The sequence below is a fragment of the Carassius auratus genome, unplaced genomic scaffold (genome assembly GCF_003368295.1).
Source record: "Carassius auratus strain Wakin unplaced genomic scaffold, ASM336829v1 scaf_tig00026875, whole genome shotgun sequence".
Taxonomy (NCBI): domain Eukaryota; kingdom Metazoa; phylum Chordata; class Actinopteri; order Cypriniformes; family Cyprinidae; genus Carassius; species Carassius auratus.
In genome coordinates, this window is record NW_020525552.1 from 306,125 (window position 1) to 323,637 (window position 17,513).

Here is a 17,513-nt window from a genome sequence, read left to right on the forward strand (position 1 = left end):
TGATATTCTTGAAAATATTTAAGATTTGCTTATAATTTCTGACTCACACAATATGAACTTATAGTACAGTGTAGACTGTATATGGACTGTTATGCAGTAGAATAAAATATCCTAAACTAAATTAGTTTGAGTAGAAACTGGACACTGCTTTTATCCCCATCATTGTCTCTTGTTTTGAGATATCTTAATATGACCACACCATTCAAATCAGCTCTTCTCTTCCATAAATATTGACCCAAACAACATGCATCGTGCATTAGTGTCAGAAAAAAAAAAAAAAAATTAAATCAAACTCTTTTTTTTTTTTCATAAACACTTTTTATTGACATTTCAGTAGTTGACAAATTTCAGCAGGCACTGAAATTATTAAATGTAAAGACTTTAAATATTTGTAATAAACTTTCATGTAAATAAAAGTCTGATAGTCCCATAATACAGCTGTAAATGACAACATTCAGTGCGACAGAAATCCTCTAAAAGCTGCTGTGTTTTATTGGTTTGGAAGGTTAACCACTGCATGGAGTAAATCTGTCCTGTAGAAGTCTGCAAACGGTATAATCACTGCATGCTGTTTCCTACAGTGACCAGCGCTTTGACCTTCCGCTGACCTAATGTCTTCTGCTCTTATGCAGCATATGATCCACACTGAAAGCAAGCATGAAAATGAACGAGTTTTGTTGTGGTCAACTGAACTTGTTCAGTCGTAAATGCATTTGCACTTCTCAGACACAGAGAGGATAGAGTTCATTTATTTACTTTTTTTTTTTTTTTGCAATAACACTATTTACACGTCTCTAAACGTCAGTGTTGCTAAAGATGTATTTTGTACAGTTTTTGACACGTCAAACACATTTTTCAATAAGGCTCAGTTGAACCCTGACCACAAACAAAAGCTATATAATAAACAGTCAGTGGGGACAACATCAGGCATCATAACAGTCATCGTATACGGAGAGAGTAAAACTGATACTGACACACTGTGATCCAAGTCACGAAACAGCCACATGTCTGATTATGCAAGAAAGAAACAACTAGTAATACGCTTCTGTCAGCGTTTCCCTCGTGAAGCGAGTCCTCGTGTGCCATCATCATCATCATCTTCATCATCACCACCTCAAACCACCAGCCAGTGTTGAAGCTGTGAGAAACAAGTCATATTCATACAGCACTCTTCACAACACAAGCTCAAAATATACAACTAGCAGAAATCAGATCAGAAATCACTGAAGATTCAACACTAGTGAGTCCAGAACGATCACACCATATCTGCGCCGGAAATGGACTGTGATAACGGTGCAGTAAAATGTCAGATTTAGCATAATTGAAAGTTCACCCATGAAATTTATGTAATCTTCCTTGTTCATCCGAACACATGAAAGCAGCCATGATCTTACCGTGAACTGCCGCACCTCTCCACGCTCCACCAGGTGATGTTCAGTCTCAGGAGTGATGGCGTACGCCAGTTTCTACCGAAATAATCCAGCAGCACAGTCACAAAGAGTCACAGAAACAACCATCGATTGATCTGAGTCTGATTAAAATTTACTGAATTTGTATCATAATTAATTAAGTATTCCTTATTCCACTTTATTACTGCGAAGCTGCTTCACAACAGTGTTTGTATAAAGCCTTATAGAAGTTAATGTGTCTTGATTCAGCTTGATAAAGTGTTTTGCGTATTGATGAATATGAAATCCTCACGTCACAGAAGCTTCCGGGCAGAGAGCAGAACTTGTAGAGGGCGTAGAGCGGCACCATGATCATGGAGGAGATGGACAGACACCAGCCCAGCATCGTCGCCCACGTGGGGAAATAATACGAGCCGTACTTGGGAGGATTGAACGTCGCAAAACTCACGACTACCATGAACTGAGTGCAGGGGAGAGAAAACAGACACGGTTAGTGGTGTCTGAAGAGGTTTGATGATACTGTACTTGTGTTGTGCTGGACAGAGAGACGGTGAACGCACCAGGAGGAAACACGGACTGACAAACTTCCAGCACAGTCTCCAGTAGAGTCCAGGTCTCTGTCCGATCATCTCCTGGATATCATCACTGAAGCGATCCACACCTGAACATCAACAACATTACAGTGTTCATGCCATTCAATCCAAACTCTGAATGATATCTACTAATGTTGTTGGTCAATCGATATCACAAAAATCAAAGATGTTATTGCGGCTGGTCTGAATTATAAATAGTTTGACGACATCTTCTACGTATCATATCAGATTTGCTGCTCAAGAATCATTTCTGATTATTATCAACGTTGAACACAGTTGGGCATCACAATTTATTTCTTTTTTTTCTTTTTTTGTGGAATATTTTATTTTTCATAGATGAGTAGAAACCTGGTTGAAATATAAATCTTTTTGGAGCATTAGAATTGTCACTTTTTTTAAATTCAATGCATCCTTGATAAATAGGATTTATATATACATATGTATATATGTTATTTTTGAACTGTAGTAGCCAGTATAAATATTTATCATGGTATATCACAGCTGGCATGTAGATTTGTAGAAGCCACTAATAAACATAATAAAGATCACAGTCCCTTCTCCTTAAACGCACTTGAAAAAACAGCATATTTTAACATGTGAATATGGCAATACTGACAAAGTGACAGCATTAAACCACGCTCCACAGGAAACAATATCACTTTGAGTTTTGATGAAAATGACAGAATCCTTGGAAGCAAACGCCCTGTAGAGCAGATCTCTGTGAGTCTGTGGCTGCGGGGTTTGATCGAGACTTGACGTCTGATCGCAGGAGACAGCGAGAGCAGAGCTCAGGGACGAAGGTGCAGGTAAAGCAGCCTCCAGAAAGGCCAGCGGGGCCCGGGGCCCGTGTGTCTGGCAGCCTGTGACCCCCACAGGTCAAACGCTCTGATGGTCCTGAGCTCACTGAGTCACGCTGAAGATCAGGTCTTCAGGAACCGCTCGCTGCCTCGGGTCTGTTTGCAAAGATCACATCCCTGCGACCGCATGCCAGATCACCGAAGGCAAAGAAATGGCTTTTCCAGGAGAAAGTCAGTGCTTGGATTACATGGAGACATTTGAGGAGAATTTCTAACCTAATATACATCATACATATACACAGTATACACACATATGTTATTTAAACACATACTTTTATTTTGGATGCGATTAATCACGATTAATCGTTTGACAGCACAAACTTTTGTCAAATATATTTTGCCTTTATCCCATGTCTCGTACACTTTTGGGCTGGATTAACACCTGATGATGAACCATTGCATGAAAAACTGATCACTTTTTTCATCTGTTTTGTTTTAAAACTTTTCAGAGAATTTTTTTCTTAATATAAATATGTAAATATGTTTTGTTGCTTTTACTAGTCTTTTTAGTTACATAGTTTTGTTTTATAATTATTATTACTATGATTATTATTATTATTTTAAGTTTTAGTTTTAGTTATTTCAACACATCAAATTAAACAATGAAAATAAGATCAAAACTAGATCAAACTGTCAATCTGCAGTTAGAATCGAATGTCTGATTGATAGGTGTTTGTATGAAGAGCGTTCCTCGGCTGATATCTGAGCTCTGGGGTCCTAATGAGCGCCAGCGGCCCCGGAGCACAGCCGTCTGATAGACCATCAGCCCCTAATGCCACATCAGCTTCACCACACATGCAGGAGCAGCACACGTCTCACCGTAGAACCAGGCGATGCCGATGGCCTCAATCAGCACTCCAAACAGAATCGATGTCCCGGCAGCAAAGTGGTCCAACAGCGTGAAGACGTAGATGCCCCCCTGCAGAGAGACAGAGGGGCGAGACCAGATCAAGACTCCACACCAGACGCTCCTCATAATCAGACAGAAAACTCATTCTCACGTACGTTTGTGACACAGCTGAGAGAGATGAGGAACGTGGAGACCACGATGAAGAGTGTGAAGAGCTCTCGATGTTTGTGCAGGAACTTGAATTCGTCGATGAGTCCCGTGATCACAGACTCCATCCCTCCCATCTGAAAAACAGCGTTCAGATGCAGTTACAGCGCTGGCGTTCATCAGGACTGAGCCTGCAGTCTTCATTTACAGCACTGACCCTGACCCACACGGGTCCATTTTGACCCGGAATAGATACAGACATAAAAAAAAATATAAAAAAAAAGATTAGCAATGGAACAACCCTTTGAACAAAATAACTTAAAATATTTGTAGGAGATGTGGACCCACTTTATATTAAGTGTCCTTAACTACTATGTACTTACATTTTAATTAATAATTTAGTACAATGTACTTATTGTGTACATACATGTTTTTACATTGTACTAACATTTAAAAAAAACGACATGTAATTACATCTGTATTTATTTTCTGTAATTACATTTATAATTACACTGTTGACCCATACTTTACACCTTAACCCACCCTTAAACTTACCCATACCTCCAACCCTCTCCCTAACCTTACCCCTGTCCCACCTCAATAGCAGCAAAAGTGTTTTACAACACAATATGAACACAGTAAGTACATTGTACTTATTTTTTATGTAAGTACATAGTAGTTAAGGCCACCTAATATAAAGTGGGACCGGAGATGTATGTATGGAGTACCATTAGGCACCATCAAAAAAAAAAAAAAAAAAAAAAAAAAACATTTGCCCATGTTTCACACACTTTTGGGCTGAATTTTGTTGATAAACATGAATACGTCACCTATTGATGAACCACTGCAGCATGAAAAACTGACCGCAGTTTTTCATCTGCAAGTAAAAGCAAATTAAAAAGCAAGTACAATTACTTTATTTTGCTTGAAATCTTTTTAGAGTAATATCAGTGTTGTGTTGATGTTGTTTTGTTAGAAATAAATATGTAAAAAATGACCGTAATTTTAAAGGTAAAAGACTGTACAACGCTATATTAAAAACCTGTTAATTGATTAATGCTAAGCTCCCCTACTATATACGGTGAAAAATTGTATTGGACATTGCATGTAATTTTACAGCAGTATACAGTTTTTGGAAGTGAAAAAGAAAGTATAATTTACAGTTCATAACCATAAATTGGCCTTCCCAGAATTCTCTGGGTTATATTCTACTTTTTTTTTATTTTCATTGAAATAACTGAGTCATGTATATTAGGGTTGTATATCTAATGTTGTTAGATGAATGTATTATTTCAGTTTCATGTGGGTTAGCATGATGGTGATTAGTGTTTGTGTGCACCTTGCAATAGGCTTTGGTTCATCATGTGACTCTCATCAGCGTCTGCTGTTGGTGGTGATCAGTTTATTACAGAGATACACAACAGATTTCACTACTTCAGTAGGTTTGAATATTAACATTATATCAGTTAATGAAATTACCGTATTTAGATGTAAGTCAAATCCATAAAACTTAAAATGTTGCTATTCTGACAACCACAGGTGCTGCTTTTCTATTTTTATTTATCATTTTATTTTTTTATATATATGTTACTGGATAAAAAAAAAAAAAAAAAATATATATATATATATATATATATATATATACATTTGTTTTTCAGTCTATGTTGGTTTTTGACCAATCTTGTGTCTTGTGAAAAAAAAAAGCAGGACTGGTGCTTGTCGCGTTTGGGGAAAAAAGGGAGAAAACATGACCTAATAACTCTGTGAATATCACATTTTGCGTAAATTGTAAAATTTACTTTTTAAAACAGACCAGAAACCACACTGATTTTGGCGAAAACATAAAAAAACAAAACAAAACAAAAAACAACAACAACAAAATATCGTGTTTTGGAACCAAATTCTTTGTATGAGCTTATAAAATTCAATAATTTCATATTTTATTTTTTATATTTTATCATTATTGAGAAGTTGCCGATCAGATATGATATGGTTTTAGTCGGAAAATATGAAGTTATGACTGTTTTATGTATCAATTCTTCAGGTCCAGATTGACCCAGAAGTAGTCTAAAGGTTTTTGAATGTACAGTATTTTGAGTGTTAATACTGTACTGACAAATGTTTGTGTTGGAGATCAGATCAGAGAAGATGCTGAGACTCACAGCGCTGTCGATTCCCAGAGTCAGCAGCATGATGAAGAAGATCACAGCCCACACTGATGAACCCGGCAGTGTAGCAATGGCTTCTGGATAAATAATGAACACCAGACCAGGACCTGGTGAGACGCAAACAAGATGCTGTATTAATCTAGAATTGATTAGAATATCACAATCATTTATATATATATATATATATATATATATATATATATATATATATATATATATTTATTTATTTATTTATTATTATTATTATTATTATTATTATTTGCAAATATGTACATATGCAGACAATTTATGATATGTTTTACTGTATGTTTTATCAATTGATAAATAGAAGAGACTTCTTTCTTTTGAATGGATATTTATCTATAAAATTAATTCCAAGCATTTGGGCACAACTCAGCAGATCAAACGGTTTTAAAGATCATAAGAAAACATAAATTAGTCATGCATTTTTGACGGCAAATACAAATCAGTCCAACAGAAACAGAAACGTTTGCTTAGAATCAGACAAATCGACATGTTTCTGTTCCACTGACATTCTGCCTCTCACACATTATTGATTTTGCTCTTCACTTTTGCTCTTTTGTCTCCAGACGCTGCTGTTTATAAGAGTCTGTCACGGTGAACAGCAATCACAATCAGGACTTCACATTTACAGACCACATCAAGCACATTTAAAGCTCTAAAGCCAATTCATATTATTAGAATGTAGTTTTATTTATATAGTTTAGAATGTATTTTAAATTGATATGAATAAAATTAAATAATTCTAATAGTATATATATATATATATATATATATATATATATATATATATATATATATATATATATATATATATATATATATATATACACATTTGAATGTAAATTATTTAAATGCTGTGTAACACTTGTACAGGGGTTGTTAATTATTGTGCAACAACAACACTTCATTTTCCCAAAGTACTGTAGTTCATGTTGTTCAGCGAAATATTATGGCAACACTTTACAAAATAGTAACATTTGTTAATATGTTATCATAAACTATAATATTACTGATCATTGTTAATTCATGTTTGTTTATAATGCATTAGTTAATGTTAATTGAAAGTTCAAATGTGTTAGTACATAATAATATGAATATTAATAAATGGTTTATTAAATGTTATTGTGAGCTGCACGTCTTCAGTCAAATGACAGGCACACAACAGAAACTTACTCACCATCTGTGGCGACTTTATCTAGAGCCACGTTGTGTTTGTGTGACATGTAACCCAAGAAGGAGAATATGACGAAGCCAGAGAAGAAGCTGGTCAGAGAGTTGATGGAGCTGGTGATGATGGCGTCTCTGTAACACAACATCACTCACTTCAAACATGCATCATGTGAATTCAGCTGTGAAGTTTGTGACACTGTGTTTGCGTTCTCTCTGCTCTGCACTGCACAACTCTCTGCTCACCTGTAGCAGTTGTTGCTGAATTTGTTGTAGCTGGAAAAGGCGATTAGCACACCAAACCCCACTCCCAGAGAAAAGCAGATCTGCGTGGCGGCCTCGATCCAGACCTGCGACACAAACGGCCCGCACAAAGGGGCCGCACAACAGCTATCATTAGAGATAATTGCAGGAAACTCATTCAGCAGAAAGATGAAAGACACTTGTGAATACAGGGTAATTTTGCAAATTGCTGCTGCACACATGTGTCTAATCTAATTCTGAAATTGCCGCTTTGAGGTCTCTTTGCCAAGTGGTGCTCCGGGAAAGAATCGCAGATCGTGGAAAAACTTACTTAAGCCTGATAGTAACTTCACCTGCCGCTGCGATACGAGGACATGAGATTGATTCATAAATACACACACACACACACACACAAGTCTGAATCTGTGAGACTTGACCGACCAAAATTATAATACAAATGTCACAGGCTCTCAAAGAGCGATAAACCTTCTGCTGCTGTTTAATACAATTATACTGCATGTGCGTTTAAAGGAGAGCGTTACACATCTCAGTAGGTAGGAGTGTGTGTGTGTGTGTGTGTGTGTGAAAGAGAAGAGAGAGAGAGAGAGAGAGAGAGAGTCTAGAAGTGTATTGCTTCTGATAAAACCTCCCAAAAGCTGTGGGACATTTCAAAGCTAAAATGATCCAAATATCAGTTATTGGATATTAAATATTGTGTTATTCCAAAAAGATTGCACAGGCTTCAACACGATTACTATTATTATCTTTCTATGTAAAGTCTATATAAAATGAGATACACTACTGTTTAGAACTTTGGGATCAGGATTTTATTTTTTTATGTTTTTGAAAGATGGCTGCATTTGTTTGGCAAAAAAAAAATACAGTAGGGTGTAGGGTTATAGAAAACATGTTTGTACAGTTAAAACCATTATGCCTGTGGAATGTCTCCGTAAACCATAAAAACCAATGTGTGTGTGTGTGTGTGTGTACCTGAGCATCACACAGGCGCAGGAAGTCCACGCTCAGGTAGGCTTTAATGCCATCGATGGCTCCAGGCAGTGTGACGCCGCGCAGTAGCAGGACAGTGAGGACGACATAGGGCATAGTGGCTGTGATCCACACCACCTGCACACACACACACACACACACACACACACAAACACACACACACACACACGGCATGAATGTCACCATACAACATAAATACTTCACATTTATACGATGCTTAAAGTACCAAACAACTACACATTAACTTATATTCCAAGAACAGAACTGCATGACAGCTGTAAAGTAGGTTGGAGAAGATGGTGTTGTGAAAATTCGAAAGCACATGTAGTCTATCAGAAACATTGATTGATAGATGTTTGCTGGTCTTCTGGCCTGGCCAGTCTGGTTTGTGTGCTTCCGCCCTAAGCACCAGTCTGGAGACAGCAGAAGACCATCAAACCACCGGAGGTTTATGTAAGATCTCAAACCTTCCCTGAGGTCTTGACTCCCTTCCACAGGCTGAAGTAGAGCACCACGATGACCACGGCCAGACAGGAGGTGAGCTGCCAGCGCGGCAGACCCAGGTCATCGATGCCGGAGCTCTCATGAAGATGCAGCACGCCTCGCCTGCAGATCAACATCAACCCATGATCATACTCTACATTTACGGGTTCATGGGCTAGTTGCCTAAACTTGTTTGATAGTTTGGTGGTGGTTCAAACCCTGAACGGGTTTTGCTTGTGGATAACCTGCCACCAAATATACAGTTCAGGATCTCTACAGTAATCTTTTTCAGAAAGAGTGGTCCTGACAACTTACAGTTGCCAAGGGGTAATTAAGCTGGCTGCACACCAGACAAATTTCAAATCTTAACCGATTTAAAAACCATGGGAGACCACACACAAGTTTAAGCTATAGTAGTCATAAATATCAATCGGAAGCAGTTAAATAATCATATTGAGAAAACACAATAGAAAAACAGAAAAAAATAATTTGAAAAACGTTTCAAATTGGGCCACCCCCCGATTGTTCAGTAATGCAAATTGGGACTAGCCACGCTATTAGGAAAGGCATTTTTGCAAAGATTTGTAAAAAAAAAAAAAAAAAAAAAAACCTGTGAAAGGAATCTTGTGAAGTTGGGAGGAGGCTCAGGAAGAGGACAGACTCCCGGGAGGGGGCCAACAGACAGAGTCCATGGAGATGACAATGGAGGGAGGAGCCAAGGAGGAAACAGGGGGAACCAGTGCAGATCAGATGGAGGGAGAATCCATGGAGATACCAGGGGGAACTTGAAGCAGGAGGAGCCAAGCCAGAACCAGGCCACAGCTATGACGGCAACCCACAGTGGAGCCGACAGAGGGAGGAGCCATGGAGGAGGAAGGCAGAGATGGAGAACCAATGATCCAGGGCGATGGGCAGGATCAGTAGGTCTAAGGTGGAGCAGATGGCTCAGGCTTGAGGTGGAGGCGGGGATCCAGAGAGCACCGGTGGAGCTGGACTGACAGAGGACCCAGATGGAGCCGAAGGGATGGAGGAGCCTGACAGAACCATAGGGATGAAGGGACAAGGGCGAAACCAGATGAGTGGAGTCCCAAGGCGACGGATGGTCGATGACAAATCAAAAATCCAGAGGGACGCGGGAGCCCGGCAGAACCAGTGGACAGACGAGCCACGGTGGACAGAATGGAGCTAAGTGCCATGGTGGAGCCACTGGGTTGACGGGCCGAGGTGGAGTCCAGGACTCAGAAGCTGGAGGCGGAGAGGCCAGGAATTCTCCAGCAATGGTGACGATGAAGGATGGCAGATCCACGGAGCTCGCACTGTACTGATTGTGGGCTGAGAGCAAGCAGAGAGGCTGCCAGACAACAGCGGTGGAGGAGGCCGGAGCAGGCGGGTAGGTGGGCATTTGTGAGCCTTCAGGTTTTCAGGGCTTGTACAGTCCCAGACCCAAAATTAACTGGCAAGATTCTCCTGGGAACAGAAGGGGAATGGAGATCCATTTCTCACCAGTGTCCATTCCACAAAGGTTGTGAAATTCACTTGAGGACTGTCATCAGATGATGGAGCTCTGCACACAGTGTTCAAACTGGCATTGTGGAGAGACAGAGCACGTTGCCCAGGTAGCTGGTGAGACTCATGAGGACCAGGAACAGTTTGGTATTGCCCTTGAGCGATCACTCCCCCTGCTCCAGCAAGAGGAGACGTTATTCAGGGTGGGCGATGGGAATCCATGTGGAACAATGGAAACAAAAAACACTGGACAAAACATAGAGAACATGCAGTAATACTGTAGGTAGTTCCAGTGTTCTGTCAGGGTTTGCTACTGTGAGGAACTAAGGAACGTGGAGATGATGGAAAATATATGAATAACAGTCTTTATTAATCCTTGGAAGGGTAAGACAGGGCAGGCAGAAACACACACGTAGCATCATAAATGGAAAGGAAGACGTTTAGCACTGGACAGGAAACAAGGGGCAGGACAAACATTAAATACTGAACTAAACGAGGGAATTAATGAGACACACCTGAGATAAATCAAACACAATCGGAACAGGAATAGGAAAATATCCAAATATGGGCATGTCACACACAAGGGAAAACTAGGTCAATGTGAGAACTTGGAGAGCAAAATACACACAGAGAGTCCATATTTATTACATCAGCATTACTTTTCCAATACACATAAAACCAATCTATCTTTTCATTACTGAATAGAAAAAAGACCAACTTTCTTACCAATTTTAGCGTCTCTGCACTGGCTACCTATTAAATTCTGCATCAGTTACAAAATATTACTACTTACATTTAAGGCCCTTAATGGTCTAGTTCCTGCATACCTAACTAATCTTCTATCAATCTGCAATACATCCCGCACCATAAGGTCGAAAAACTCTGGACTTTTGGCAGTACCTAGGTTAGCATGTGGCTCCCAAACTCTGGAATAGTCTTCCTGATAATGTTTGGGGTTCAGACACACTCTCTCTGTATAAATCTAGATTAAAAACACATCTCTTTCGCCAAGCATTCCTATAAGACATCTCATAATCTTGTACTGCAGTTATATCTGATCATGTGTACAAATGCACATTTTCATTCTTTTGCTTGGGTTGAACATATATTTTTTGTTTAGTTTGAATAGCAGCTATGCTAATTTTATCTCTATTTATTTCTCTTTCTCTGTCACAGGATTGACTTTAACTACGAATTTCACAAGTTTCAGTCTGGATCCAACCCTTACAAAGACCTGAGATGACCAGAAACCTGTGAAGAGATGATGCCAACCCCTCAGACAACAGAACAAAACTACCAAACTTTGCTATAAGTTTGACTGCAACATATAGTCGTTGCTGTTAATAGTGTTCACCATCTGTTTGATTAGATGTCATTAACTAACTGCATGGCTTTTACCGTACATTTCTGTCATATGGACATCAGCTCAACATACTCACCACTGATAAGCTACTACTAAATTTAATGTAGAAACTTTAAAATAGAAATGTACATTTTCTGTAAAGCTGCTTTGCAACGATTTGTATCGTGAAAAGTGCTAAACAAATAAACTTGAATTGAATTCAAGGTCATGTGTACGTACTCGAAGTACTCGAGCGCCGGCGTGGTCTTGTACGTGTCGTTGAGCAGCGTGGAGTTGAGGTCGGAGCAGTTGGGACTGTTCCAGGTGTTGTTGCAGTGGATCCAGGGCAGCTCCGCAGAGAAGGAGGAGAACAGATAGAAGAGAGCCCAGGCGATGATCACGTTATAGTAGAAGCCCACATACAGCGAGATCAGGATCACCGTGAAGCCCACACCTGAGCAAAACAAGCAGAAACATGAAGATACTCTTGCTGGAAACACCATCAGCTGCTCACCAGCTTATGTTCTGAATGATGGTGTGATGGTTAACTAACTATTTTAACAAACACATCTTCCTTGGTCAGTCTCACCATACAGACCATGCTGGTCAGTCAGCCTATGGTAGACCACCAGCTAAAACAGCAGCAAACCGGCACTTACCTGGTTTAAGATTATATTTTCAGCAGGGACATTAGATGATGACATTTATATTTAACTTCATAACAGAAAATTTAATAAAAGAAATAACAAACAATTCAGATGACGGAAACTGTGGAATAAATGGTATAGAATTTACTTTAACAATTAACAATTTTCTCTCAGAAATTGCTAGTAAATTTCACAAATAATAATAATAAAAAAGACAAGTAACAGAAGTAAAAAAACTGAAATAGTATTTTCTCTGTACAGTACTCCAGTGATCAATTATTAATTAGTTTATTCATTAATGAATTTATGTATGCATGCATGCTTTATTTATATATTTCCTACATTTAAAAAGACAAATCCAATTAGCATTTATCTTATCAAAATGTATCTAAATATCTTTATTAATTTAATTTACTTTAATTTAACTAATTAAAGTTAACCTAATTTTCTAATAATAAAAATTGTTAGCCTGAATGCACTGTGAGTCGCTTTGGATAAAAGCATCTGCTAAATGCATAAATTTAATTTAATTTAATTTTAATTTATAATGTTGATTATATTCACAAATATACATTATCAATAACCATATCAATAAAAACTGTATCAATAAACTATAATAATAAATACATAGTAACTGTAAATAATCTCAAATTAGCTACTAGCTGCTGAATCAAAGACTCATTTAGACTAAATTTCCATTCCTGGTATAATTTATTTATTTTTATATATGTATATATATATTTGGCATTAGCTCTTATAACTGCTTACTGCAGTCTTTACTCCTGAAGAAGTTCCTGCAGCACATCAATCCAAATGACAGAAAGACCAGTGAACCACAATGAGAGCTAGTCTGAGTGTTCAGAGTTAGTTTTCATAAACCCCCCGTGGCTCATCTAACGGAGCTCTTTGTCTAACAGCAAACAGCAGGATTCTCCCGTCATACATCAGCAGCACATGTGTGATTCCCGGCCCTCGCAGGCCATCGATCCTGAGGAAGCAAACATGTTGATCAGTGCTAATTACAGTAATCTCTTCTCGAGCGGCAGGCCTACAGAGAGCTGAACTTGTGATTAAAATGTCCGTCTCCATCTCTCTCTCTCTCCGCGAGATGCTTGACAGCCGTTATAGACTTGCAAAACAGGCGTCTTTAGGAAACAGATGAGGCTTTGTCAGCCCAGAGGAGTGTTCACAAACACGGCTTTACATCAGGTTTAGATATAAAGTATCAGCTGAAAGGCATTTACAGTGATGGACTGATATCACCTTCAGAAGATTAAAATCCAACATGCACCAACAGTTCTAACAAACCAACACCAGAACAGCTAATATATCCAAACAGCTGTGACAAGCAGCTGTGATCAATTGGAGAACGATAAAGTCCCAATTCTCTTCTTCAGATCAACACATTGGTTTTCTTTAAACCTACCACATCAAAAAGCCCTTTTAATTGTGTATATTAAGTATGCTATACCATATATAATATGGTATATCATATATAATATGATATAGAATATGGTATAGAATAAATAAAAGAATGTTTGCTTACCAACATTCTTCAAAATATCTACGTTTGTCTTTGACAGAAGATAGAAACTCATACAGCTTTGGAATGATTTGAGGTGAGGGTGAATAAATGATGTCAGAATTATTCACTGGTTTTATAATGAACTATAATAACCCTGGTCCAAACTGGTAATGTACACTACACGATTGATTGGAGAATAATGAAGTCTGTGTCATTGCAGTCTCTTTAGACCAGCACATTGGTTTCTGTGATCTTTAAGACACATAGCTGGTTTTCTGAGGAACTGCAGAATAATCTGTTCTTTACAGAGAGCATCTCATATCCCACTATAAAGTCTTGTTTATTGAGGAACAGTGAAGAACTTAAGGTCGCTGTGCTTCGGTATCTTCTGTATGCTGGTGTCATAATGCAACACCGGTGAAGTGACACCAACAACTGAGGCCTGGCAGGCAAATTTCATACTAAAAGCCAATTTTTCTGTCTTCCATTTGACTGCAGATGATTTGAGCTGGAGATAAACAGCACCTGTCCGCCGCTTGCCATGATGAGTTTGTTTCGGGAACACAAACACCTTTTGCCTCGAGAGCCAGTGAACATCTGATCATAACAGCACTGTCACCATATGACTTACACAGGCCAGAGAATCATAGTACATCTCTCTCTAAGGGAAACTTTCTGAAGGTCACATACCTTTGAAGAGGGGGCAGATCTTCCAGACCCCTGCTGCTCCTTCACGGTTGTACTGACCCAGAGCTAACTCCATGTAGAAGAGCGGCATCCCAGCGATCACCATGAAGAAGAGGTACGGCACCAGGAATGCACCTGACACAACGGCACCATTATAGAGCACAAACATACTCAGATGTACATGTTAAAGAAAGAGTATGATGATGAAATCTCTGAAATAACACCAGTGGAAGTATTGAAATCATCTGAAAATGAAAACTCGCTTTTGTTTGAGCTTCTTCTTTGTGTAGATTCACTCTAAACAGAGGAGCACTGTTCTTCCCTAACTGTTACAACTCAGTAAACATAATCAAATTAACAACTAAAATGTTTTTTTTTTTTTTTTTTTTTTTTTTTTGCAATATAATATAATATAACAATTATACATATATGTATATATATAGTTGTTATACATTTTAATTTAAGTTATTTTAGTATATCAAGTTAAACTAAATAAAAATGAGAACTAAATAAAAAATCTGTGATTTTTTTTTTAAAGCTTTTAAAATATATTATTATTATTATAGTTAAATATAATAACCCTGGTTCAAACTGGTGATGTACATTGAGTTCACATTATTGGTTCGTCAAGGTTTTACAGGCTGTATATCGTTAAGCTTTTACATTTTAAATCAATGTCTCTCTTGATTTTCTCAAACGGTCTAATTTATCCATAAATGTCAGATTTCCACAGAAAATCTATATTCTTGCAAAAGTTTAATCAATCTCATCCAAATGGCTTTGTGAAGCACATCTCAGACTTGTCTGTCTCTCACCTCCACCGTTTTTGTAGCACAGGTAAGGGAACCTCCAGACATTGGCGAGGTCCACAGCGAAGCCGATGACGGACAGGAGGAAGTCGATCTTCTTGCCCCAGGTCTCGCGCTCCTCTCCGGACGGGTGTGTCTGACCACTGGGACTGACCAGGGCAGAGGAGGTGAACTGCACCCCATTCTGCTCCTTCACCAGGATCAGCTCCACCTCCTTGGGGCCGGCGGTGCCGGAGGGTTTGACGGGTGCGATGGCCGAGGACATGTGTGTGACCGGGAGTTTGCCTCTTAGCATGGGTCGCCAGCGGGCCGTGGAGAACAAGAGAGAGCGGCTCAGATGCAGAAGCCTCTCTGACGGGATGAAGAGTGCAGAGATGGACGCGAGGAGGAGAGAGACGGAGGGAGGAGCAAATCAGCCATGTTGATCAGAGAACCAGACCTGACGGAGCTCACTAAGTGTCTGAACTAGACCGAGCTATTCCACAGAAGCAAATACAGCACATATAGAGCCATTCAAGAAGAAATCACTCTGAAATAGTCATTATGGTGTAGTAAACATGTTATTATGTTGTAATAAACATGTTATAAATGTCTCGGAATGGCCAAAATCTTTCAAGCAAATGCCACAGATATTTAAATAAACTGTTTTACTCAAATGAAAACATTTTACTAATCACCAAATCAATTCTTCTAATATTGAAAGTTATTATAAAATATATCTCCTTCAAGTTTTACTGTTTAAAAATAATGTTCATACAACTGAAAAAAAAAAAAAAAAAAAAATAGTGAGGAAACTGCTTTCAATAAAAAATTGTTTGTCAAATTTCACAAATGAACATAAATTTTGGAAGTAAAAAGAGTGAAATGGTATTTTCTTGGAAAACATACTCCAATTATATCAGTTTAAAAAAATATATATATTGATGTTTAATTGCTAAATAAAGACCAGAGTGTGGTTGATTTAACTGATATACAGAGTAAAACATTTTTAAGTTCCAAATAAAATAAAGATTATTGTAGTACAGATAACACACTATTTGAGTCTATCTACTTCACAAATTTCACATTTCATTAAATTTTTCATTTTTTCTTTCATTTTTTTTTTTATTATCTGTGATAGTTACTTGCATTTTCTAGGAGAAAATATATTTTTCCTCACTTTTTTCCCCCAGTGTATAGAATAAATTCAACAAAATATTAAATTAGTCTTACCACAATTAAGCTGCAAATACTGAAATGAATAAATAAATAAATAAATAAAACCACAAGAATAATTTAGTTATTAAAGAATCTAGTTTCTATGACCAACTCAACAGCAGCCCAAACAAGAGCACAAAACCCGACTCTCAGAAAAGCAGCACCTGTTGAGTTTCTGAGATCTGAACTATCTGTCCAAGAAGCAATGATGTCATAAAAACAGTGTAAAAGCATAATAATATTTTACCTTCAATGTAGGGTAAAGCACTTCTCCAAACGGCCTCTTACTTCTCCATGTGTTGATGATCCTCGTCAGCATGTGCAATAATTATGGCCATTCTTTGCAAATGCAGACGTGAATGAGGAGCGTGGACGGTCTTTCTCCCACACAGGTAGAAGCAGACACTCTTCCCCTGACCACAGCAGATGGAATATGAAGGACAAGCACCTTCCCATGTCTCCTCCTCCTCCTCCTCCTGCTCTCTGACACCTCCTCATCTGTTCCTTCATTTCATTAAATCTCATCAAATCCAGAGAAGAAGCAACACCAGGAGACAATGAGGCTGGTTTTCAGAGATTATCCTGAATTTCATTTCTTCCTCTTTTTAAAACATCCTGCCTGTTAAACAGCCTGTTGATAAAGGTGTCTTTAGAAAAGACCAACCACTGATTAATTAAAATGAGATATGTTTGGTTTTGTTTTCTTGTTTTAAACATAAACTCAACATTTTAACAGTGAAACAAAACAGTTAGATTTATGCTTAAAACAAGAAAACAAAAACAAACATCTCATTTTGATTTATCAGTGGTTGGTCTTTGCTAAAGACACCTTATAATGTTCTAATTTTGGA

At 38.2% G+C, this 17,513-nt stretch overlaps 1 protein-coding gene across 1 annotated transcript; it reads right to left on the bottom strand.

Moving 5' to 3' along the window:
• Positions 1 to 358: 358 nt before the first annotated feature.
• LOC113078856 (sodium-dependent dopamine transporter-like) lies at positions 359 to 17,230 on the bottom strand. The gene is made up of 15 exons (XM_026251163.1): positions 16,910 to 17,230; positions 15,472 to 15,816; positions 14,660 to 14,791; positions 12,038 to 12,251; positions 8,934 to 9,072; positions 8,449 to 8,583; positions 7,462 to 7,565; positions 7,226 to 7,350; positions 6,019 to 6,131; positions 3,865 to 3,993; positions 3,679 to 3,778; positions 1,970 to 2,070; positions 1,702 to 1,869; positions 1,395 to 1,466; positions 359 to 1,138 (listed from the first exon to the last, which is right to left on the bottom strand). Exons 2-15 carry the CDS (start codon positions 15,758 to 15,760, stop codon positions 1,115 to 1,117), a joined length of 1,845 nt encoding a protein of 614 aa, XP_026106948.1. The 5' UTR covers positions 15,761 to 15,816; positions 16,910 to 17,230; the 3' UTR covers positions 359 to 1,114.
• Between the last annotated feature and the right edge of the window lie 283 nt (positions 17,231 to 17,513).

Excerpts from the sequence above, each read along its gene's own strand:
- LOC113078856 (XM_026251163.1), bottom strand. The coding sequence starts at position 15,760 with ATGCTAAGAGGCAAACTCCCGGTCACACACATGTCCTCGGCCATCGCA. Across the intron at positions 7,351-7,461 it reads TTCAGCAACAACTGCTACAG|AGACGCCATCATCACCAGCT; the intron begins GTGAGCAGAGAG and ends GTTGTGTTACAG. Across the intron at positions 3,994-6,018 it reads CTCTGGGAATCGACAGCGCT|ATGGGAGGGATGGAGTCTGT; the intron begins GTGAGTCTCAGC and ends GCTGTTTTTCAG.